The sequence below is a fragment of the Hyla sarda genome, chromosome 9 (genome assembly GCF_029499605.1).
Source record: "Hyla sarda isolate aHylSar1 chromosome 9, aHylSar1.hap1, whole genome shotgun sequence".
Lineage (NCBI taxonomy): Eukaryota > Metazoa > Chordata > Amphibia > Anura > Hylidae > Hyla > Hyla sarda.
Window position 1 is genome coordinate 12064627 of NC_079197.1, and position 9519 is coordinate 12074145.

Here is a 9519-nt window from a genome sequence, read left to right on the forward strand (position 1 = left end):
AGCATAGGAACTGAGAAGTGGTCTGTGGTCACCACCACCTGCAGAACCACTCCTTTATTGGGGTGTCTTGCTAATTGCCTATAATTTCCACGTGTTGTCTGTTCCATGTGAAATTGATTGTCAATCAGTGTTCTTCCTGAGTGGACAGTGGGATCTCACACAAGTGTCAGTGACTTGGAGTTACATTGTGTTGTGTAAGTGTTTACTTTATATTATTTTTGAGCAGTGTATTTCTTTCATATCTATCTCATATCTATCTATCTATCTATCTCATATCTATCTATCTATCTATCTCATATCTATCTATCTATCTCATATCTATCTATCTATCGATCTAATATCTATCTATCTCATATCTATCTATCTCATATCTATCTATCTCATATCTATCTATCTATCTATCTATCTCATATCTATCTATCTATCTCATATCTATCTATCTATCTATCTATCTCATATCTATCTATCTATCTATCTATCTATCTCATATCTATCTATCTATCTATCTATCTCATATCTATCTATCTATCTCATATCTATCTATCTATCTCATATCTATCTATCTCATATCTATCTATCTATCTCATATCTATCTATCTATCTATCTATCTATCTCATATCTATCTATCTATCTATCTCATATCTATCTCCTATCTATCTATCTATCTATCTATCTCCTATCTATCTATCTATCTCATATCTATCTATCTCATATCTATCTATCTATCTATCTATCTCATATCTATCTATCTCATATCTATCTATCTATCTATCTATCTCATATCTATCTATCTCATATCTATCTATCTATCTATCTATCTCATATCTATCTATCTATCTCATATCTATCTATCTCATATCTATCTCATATCTATCTATCTCATATCTATCTATCACCTATCTATCTATCTCATATCTATCTATCTATCTATCTCATATCTATCTATCTATCTCATATCTATCTATCTATCTCATATCTATCTATCTATCTATCTCATATCTATCTATCTATCTATCTATCTATCTTTGACAGTTCTTTTCTTTACAGAAGTCACCGAGGAGCCCAGGACATTGACCCCCACAGACATAGAAGGTGACCAGAGAGCGGGGGGCCCCTTGCAGCTTGACTCCCCCCAGACTGACGTCTCCTGTAGACCTCTATGTAGGAAGCGGCTGCTCCTGCGCAGATCTTTGCTCCTTATCGTCTCGGTCATTATACTAATGATCGGGATATTAATAAGACTATGTATCTGAGCGCCGCTCTGGAGGACTGAATGCAGCCATCCATGAAACACACCACAAGACATGGTGTCCATGAGGCAATCACCTACCTCACTGATGGTAATGGCCAAGTGCGGACCCATCCAGAATCGCAGCGTGCCGTAAAGCAGCACAGCACCATCCGAGCACAGGGCAGGGTTACTAAGTGTTTCATTTACAGGAAGATTTATTTTTCGTGAAAATAAATCACTTGCCAAGTCCACTGTTTGTATGAGGGAAGAATCCTGGAGACTTGTAACATCTGGTCTCATATGTATGAAGCTTTATCCCTGTATAATGGAAAGTTCTGCAGCTTCATTATATACCATTCTTACCATTTCCTAGATCTCTGCTTGCTGTCAGTAAATGGTATTGTTACGCCTAGCGCTCCGGGTCCCCGCTCCTCCCCGGAGCGCTCACGGCGTCCTTCTCCCTGCAGCTCCCCGGTCAGCGCTGACCGGGAGCGCTGCTCTGCCATGGCCGTTGGGGATGCGATTCGCACAGCGGGACGCGCCCGCTTGCGAGTCGCATCCCAGGTCACTTACCCGTTCCCGTCTCCTGCGGTCATGTGCTGGCGCGCGCGGCTCCGCTCTCTAGGGCGCGCGCGCGCCAGCTCCCTGAGACTTAAAGGGCCAGTGCACCAATGATTGGTGCCTGGCCCAATTAGCTTAATTGGTTCCCACCTGTTCCCTGCTTATATCTAGTCTCCTCCCTTGCACTCCCTTGCCGGATCTTGTTGCCTTAGTGCCAGTGAAAGCGTTCTTTGTGTGTTTATACCCTGTGTACCAGAACTACTGCTATCTCCCCTGACTACGAACCTTGCTGCCTGCCCCGACCTTCTGCTACGTCCGACCTTGCTTCTGCCTACTCCCTTGTACCGCGCCTATCTTCAGCAGCCAGAGAGGTGAGCCGTTGCTAGTGGATACGACCTGGTCACTACCGCCGCAGCAAGACCATCCCGCTTTGCGGCGGGCTCTGGTGAAAACCAGTAGTGGCTTAGAACCGGTCCACTAGCACGGTCCACGCCAATCCCTCTCTGGCACAGAGGGTCCACTACCTGCCAGCCGGCATCGTGACAGGTATCACATATATATATATATATATATATATATATATATATATATATATATATATATTGGTTTGAAACCTGTACAGAACTCATCCCTCTCACAGGTGAGGGTTTGTTACAGTTGTATCCAGTCTAGGACAATGCTCCGCGAGCTAAACATCATGGGGTAGTCTACTTTACCTGCACTGATACATTGAAACGAACCATCAAGAAGAGACTTATCTAGACAGTACAGCAGTGTTTTTCCCAACCAGGGTGTCTCCAGCTGTTGCAAAACTACAACTCCCAGCATTCCCGGACAGCCATTGGCTGTCCGGGCATGCTGGGAGTTGTAGTTTTGCAACAGCTGGAGGCACCCTGGTTGGCAAACACAGCTGTATTGAATTGTAAGAAATGTGCGGTATTAGTTCTATACAGGTTTTCAGGCCTCTGGATGTACAGTGAAGGAAAAAGTAAATGACCCCCTAATGATTCTGTACATTTGCCCCCCTGAGAATGAAATGATCCGTCTATAATTTTAATAGTTGGTTTATTTAAAGGGGTACTCCGCACCCCTAGACATCTTACCCCCTATCCAAAGGATAGGGGATAAGATGTCAGATCGCGGGGGTCCCGCTGCTGGGGACCCCCAGTATCTCGGCTGCATCCCCCACCTGTACGGCTTCCGGCAACACTGGAGGCTTCGGATCCCAACCACAATGGCGGAAGAGCGTGACGACACGACTCCGCCCCTTGTGATGTCACGCCCCGCCCCCTCAATGCAGGTCTATGGGAGGGGGCGTGACGGACCTCCCATAGACTTGCATTGAGGGGGCGGGCGTGACGTCACACGGGGCGGAGTCGTGACGTCACGCTCTTCCGCCATTGTGGTCGGGATCCGAAGCCTCCAGCGTTGCCGGAAGCCGTACAGGTGGGGGATGCAGCCGAGATCCCGGGGGTCCCCAGCAGCAGGATCCCTGTGATCTGACATCTTATCCCCTATCCTTTGGATAGGGAATAAGATGTCTAGGGGTGCGGAGTACCCCTTTAAGCAAAAAAATTTAGAAAAACTTATTTCAAATAAGTTTTGAAATGATTTACATTTTACTCAATGAGATAAGAAGCAAAATACGGCCAAGAATCAAGTGAGATAAGTATTTGACCCCTTATCAATCAGAAATCACTGACAAGGGTACCTCTGATCAAAAATACTGATTTCAAACCTAGCCTTTAATAGATCAAGATAAAAAAAATACAATATAAAGCATATCGAAGTATGAATAATAAAACCCTATTGGAGTGCTTTATATTGTGTGATGTCCCAGTACGGGATATACTCCTGTACAGTACTTAGGCGCAGTCAGGTTGAGTCTTTCATTGTCCTAGGGGCTCTCCTGTGTCTCCCCCATAGTAGTAAGTCTAATGTTATGTATAGTGTTGTAAATATAGTGCATAATGTTATGTATAGGTATAGAAAGTATAAAGGACCTTTAAAGGGGTGCACCCGTGGAAAACTTTTTATTTTTTTATTTTTTTTAATCAACTGGTGCCAGAAAATTAAACAGATTTGTAAATCACTTCTATTAAAAAATCTTAATCCTTCCAGTACTTTTTAGGGGCTGTATACTAAAGAGAAATCCAAAAAAGAAATGCATTTCCTCTGATGTCCTGACCACAGTGCTCTCGGCTGACCTCTGCTGTCCATTTTAGGAACTGTCCAGAGAAGCATATGTTTGCTATGGGGATTTTCTTCTTCTCTGGACAGTGCTTAAAATGTCTGACCATACAACTCTATGACAGAGCCGGAGCGCTGCCTTCGGCAATCTCTGTACAGGAGATCACAGGGGGCCCCAGCGGTCAGACCCCCACTATCTGAACCTAATCCCGTATCCTTAGGATAAGGGATACGTTTTTCGGCACTGGACTTCACCTTTAATAACATCTTGCCCCTGGGGTTAACACCATCTGCCCCATCCACCTGCACCCTTCACGCCCCGTGGTCACCCCACAACTTTGGCGTCACGAACATTGTATTTTTTATCTTGATCTTTTAAAGGCTAAGTTTTTAATTGCTATTTTTGATCAGAGGTACCCTTGTCTGTGATTTCTGTGTTGTAACTACCTCATGAGTCCCTATTGTATAGAGTTGGACTTATTATTATTGTCTGTTTTCAGTGATATTTTCCCCCTAACAATCAGTATGATCTCTGGCTCCCAGTGTCTTTTATACAGATAATAAGTTGAGATTAAGAGCACTCTCTTAAAGGGAACACTCCTCAGCTTGTTACCTGTATAAAAGACACCTGTCAACAGAATCCATCAGATTCTAAACTCTCCACCATGGCCAAGACCAAAGAGCTGTCCAAGGATGTCAGGGACAAGATTGTAGACTATACAAGGCCGGAATGGGCTACAAGACCATCAACGAGCGGCTTGGGAAGAAGTTTACAACAATTGGTGCCAATTTGGTATTTAGTTCATCGCTTATTTTGGAGGATACAATTTAGGCTTCTCTACAATCATTGGAGTAGATTTATATTTACAGTATTTAGCCCGTAATTTTTTATGGGGTCATATATACTATAGTGAGACTACTATTACCCCTTGTGTGTAGGTTTATGCATGTTTTGTGTCTCTAACTATTGGTGCCATTATTCATAAATTGAGGAAACACAAAATATCTGTTAAAAGGGGTACTCCGGTGCCAGAAAGTTAAACAGATTTGTAAATTACTTCTATTAAAAAATCTTTACACTTCCAGTACTTTTTAGCAGCTATATGCTACAGAGAACATTTTCTTTTTGAACATATTTTTTGTCTTTTCCACAGTGCTCTCTGCTGACACCTCTGTCCGGGTCAGGAACTGTCCGGAGCAGCATAGGTTTGCTATGGGGATTTTCTCCTGCTCTGGACAGTTCCTGATATGGGCATCAGGTGTCAGCAGAGAGCACTGTGGACAACACAAAAAAAGAAATTCAAAAAGAAAGGAATTTCCTCTGTAGCATACAGCTGCTAAAAAGTACTGGAAGGATAAAGATTTTTTTTAATAGAAGTCATTTACAAATCTGTTTAACTTTCTGGAGCCAGTTGATTTAAAAAATAAATAAATAAATAAATAAATAAATGTTTTCCACCGAAGTACCCCTTAAATCTCCCTCGGTCGGGGGCTCCATGTAAGATCTCACCTCGTGGAGTTTTAATGATCATGGGAACGGTGAGGAATCAGCCCAGATCTTGTCAATGATCTTCAAGGCAACTGGGACCATAGACACCAAAAAGACAATTGGTAACATACTAAATAAAGACTGAAATCCTGCAGCGTCCGCAAGGTCCCCCTGCTCAAGAAATCACAGGACAACTTCACTGCATCCAAAGGACGATGGATGGGACAATTCCTGACACGGACAGAGGTGTCAGCAGAGAGCACTGTGGACAGCCTGGAAAGAACTACACAACTTCCTGTGGAGCATACAGCAGCTGATAAGTACTGGAAGGATTAAGATTTTTATATAGAAGTAATTCACAAATCTGTTTAACTTTCTGGCACCAGACGATTTTAAAACATTGTTTTTCCGTCTCTCAGAGTTCAAATAAACCGACCATTAAAATTATAGACTGATCCTTTTCTTGTCGGTGGCCAAACATACAAAATCAGCAGGGGGCTCAAATATTTTTTTCCTTCACTGTACAGGGACGCGCCATTCAATGACAGCAAGCGGAAATCTTGAGGAAATGAAATGCGGGTCTATAAGAAAGCTGCAGAAGTTTTCATTATGCAGTGATTGTGTTTTATTGATATAAAGCAAAAACATGCAGTAAAACCGAGGAACTGTTGGGGAACTACAACTCCCAGTATTCCCTGAAAGCCTGTGGCCACATATAAACAGATGAATAAACAAACATGTACCTCTTTTTGTGTACTGGTCTTAATACCTTAGTGCTTAGTCCACAATTAGAGATGAGCGAACTTACAGTAAATTCGATTCGTCACGAACTTCTCGGCTCGGCAGTTGATGACTTATCCTGCATAAATTAGTTCTGCTTTCCGGTGCTCCGATGGGCTGGAAAAGGTGGATACAGTCCTAGGAGACTCTTTCCTAGGAATGTATTCACCTTTTCCAGCCCACCGGAGCACCTGAAGGCTGAACTAATTTACGCAGGAAAAGCCATCAACTGCCGAGCCGAGAAGTTCGTGACGAATCGAATTTACTGTAAGTTCGCTCATCTCTATCTACAATGTAGAGATGCCGGCGTTGAAGTAGTCATGCGAGCCTGGATCAGTATCTTCCAACCAGGGTGCCTCCAACTATTGCAAAACTACAACTCCCAGCATTCCCGGACAGCCTTTGGCTGTCCGGGCATGCCGGGAGTTGTAGTTTTGCAACAGCTGGAGGCACCCTGATTGGGAAACACTAGCCTGGATACTTCATTCTGGGGAGTTCAGAAAAAAAAATTAGAGGTTGTACTTTTTTTAGCCACCACTAGGGGAAGCTCACTGCGTATGAATCTATTATTGAATTTAACGACAGCTGTAAGAATCCCTATGCAGTGAGCTTCCCCTAGTGGTGGCTGCAAGAATACAGTTCAGAATTATATATATGAATATATATATATATATATATATATATATACAGTACAGACCAAAAGTTTGGACACACCTTTTCATTCATAGAGTTTTCTTTATTTTGATGACTATGAATATTGTAGATTCACACTGAAGGCATCAAAACTATGAATTAACACATGTGGAATTATAGACATAACAAAAAAGTGTGAAACAACTGAAAATCTGTCATATTCTAGGTGGAAAGTGTCCCCAAGTGCAGTCACAAAAACCATCAAGAGCTACAAAGAAACTGTCTGACATGTGGAGCCCCAGGAAAGGACGACCAAGAGTCACCTCTGCTGCGGAGGATAAGTTCATTCGAGTCCCCAGCAATCTCAGAAATCGCAGGTTATCAGCAGCTCAGATTAGAGAGCAGGTCAATGCCACACAGAGTTCTAGAGCAGAGACATCTCTAGAACAACAGAGGAGACTGTGTGAGGCCTTCATGGTAGAATATCTGCTAGGAAACCACTGCTAAGGACAGGCAACAAGCAGAAGAGAGAACACAAGGAATGGACATTAGACCAGTGGAAATCTGAGCTTTGGTCTGATGAGTCCAAATTTGAGATCTTTGGTTCCGACCACCATGTCTTTGTGCGACGCAGAAAAGGTGAACGGATGGACTCTACATGCCTGGTTCCCACCGTGAAGCATGGAGGAGGAGGTGTGCTGGTGTGGAGGAGGAGGTGTGATGGCGTGGGGGAGGAGGTGTGCTGGTGTGGAGGAGGAGGTGTGATGGAGAAGGTGCGATGGTGTGGAGAAGGAGGTGTGATGGTGTGGGGGAGGAGGTGTGATGGTGTGGGGGAGGAGGTGTGATGGTGTGGGGGAGGAGGTGTGATGGTGTGGAGGAGGAGGTATGCTGGTGTGGAGGAGGAGGGGTGATGGCGTGGAGGAGGAGGTGTGATGGTGTGGGGGAGGAGGTGTGATGGTGTGGAGGAGGAGGTGTGATGGTGTGGAGGAGGAGGTGTGATGGTGTGGGGGAGGAGGTGTGATGGTGTGGGGGAGGAGGTGTGATGGTGTGGAGGAGGAGGTGTGATGGTGTGGAGGAGGAGGTGTGATGGTGTGGGGGAGGAGGTGTGATGGTGTGGGGGAGGAGGTGTGATGGTGTGGAGGAGAAGGTGTGATGGTGTGGAGGAGGTGTGATGGTGTGGGGGAGGAGGTGTGATGGTGAGGAGCAGGAGGTGTGATGGTGTGGGGGAGGAGGTGTGATGGTGTGGGGGAGGAGGTGTGATGGTGTGGGGGAGGAGGTGTGATGGTGTGGAGGAGGAGGTGTGCTGGTGTGGAGGAGGAGGTGTGATGGTGTGGGTGAGGAGGTGTGATGGTGTGGAGGAGGAGGTGTGATGGTGTGGGGGAGCTTTGCTGGTGACACTGTTGAGGATTTATGTCCCAGTACCGCATCTTATACGGTACCTATGTATTTGTGGGTCCCCATAGCCAAAGTCCCTAGGACGTAGGGATCCCTGTTGGGTAGCTTACCCCTTGTCGCCTCTATTCCAACTAATAGCCTAGTAATTTATGTAAGGATAATGTAAATATAGTAATATATATGTAAATAAATGGTTAATTACCGGTTCCACAGCGTTGCAGGACCTGCGGGTCACGTGACTAGGTAAACTCTATGGTATTCTGCTTGAGGACCTTTGGAGGCCCTGTGACGTATGCAATCCCATTACCCTGTGTAATGGTGAGTGACAGATGTTCGGACCAATCGGATTCACCCCGCCCCCTGCCCATATAAGGGAGCGGTGGCCATCTTTTCTCTCTCTTGTTCCTGGGCTGTCAAACGAGAAGGATCTGCGCAGCAGCTATCGCAGTGAGTTAGGCCCGAGCCTTGCGGCAACGGCTGAGTAATTCAGAATAGAGAGTGTATCAATCCCCAGACACTCTGCAGCATCACCGGACCTAATATAACCCCTAAATCCGGAGGGATCTGCAAATATCTACCCTAAATTCAGAGACTTTCTAAATAGCTCAAGGTCCGCAACAACTGTCAGTCACTGAGCAATATTAAGACTGTTTGTACGAGACTGTTAATGTGCCTTGGATGTATCGCAAGCACTTAAGTAAAGTTGTTCAAGTTCAATCTCCTTGTGGACCTTCAGTCATTTCATGCACCTATCGTTACTGGGAAGGGCGGCGATAGGCCGGAGCATTGCCTCAGCATAACAGCCCTCAGCCTGGCGTCACGAACTATAGGGTTAACATTAACCCCTTATATACCGATATCAACCGATATCATACTACCATACACCCCCCAAGGGCTACCACAAAGGCATACTGACCCAGCATGGCTACCACAGCATCTTGCAGCGGCTGCTATTCCATCCGGTTTGCGTTTAGTTGGACCATCATTTATTTTTCCCACAGGACAATGACCCCAAACACCTCCAGGCTGTGACCAAGAAGGAGAGTGATGGGTGCTGCGCCAGATGACCTGGCCTCCACAGTCACCGGACCTGGACCCAATGAAGGCAAAAGGGCCAACAAGTGCTAAGCATCATGGGAACTCCTTCAAGACTGTTGGAGACCATTTCAGGTGACTACAGCTCATCCAGAGAATCCAAGAGAGTGCAAAGCGGGAATCAGAGGAAGAACCGAGAATATG

The 9519-nt window shown here is 45.0% G+C and overlaps 1 protein-coding gene across 2 annotated transcripts in view; it reads left to right on the plus strand.

The window, feature by feature from the left end:
• The window catches only part of LOC130291808 (multidrug and toxin extrusion protein 1-like), a 51316-nt gene extending 48958 nt beyond the window's left edge, over positions 1–2358 (plus strand). For both annotated transcript variants that reach the window (XM_056541103.1, XM_056541104.1), the window contains 2 exons: positions 1049–1629; positions 2340–2358. In XM_056541103.1, coding sequence (XP_056397078.1) covers positions 1049–1254 — 206 coding nt within the window. In that variant the 3' untranslated portion in view covers positions 1255–1629; positions 2340–2358. The remainder of the gene's footprint in view (positions 1–1048; positions 1630–2339) is intronic.
• The last annotated feature ends 7161 nt before the right edge of the window (positions 2359–9519 follow it).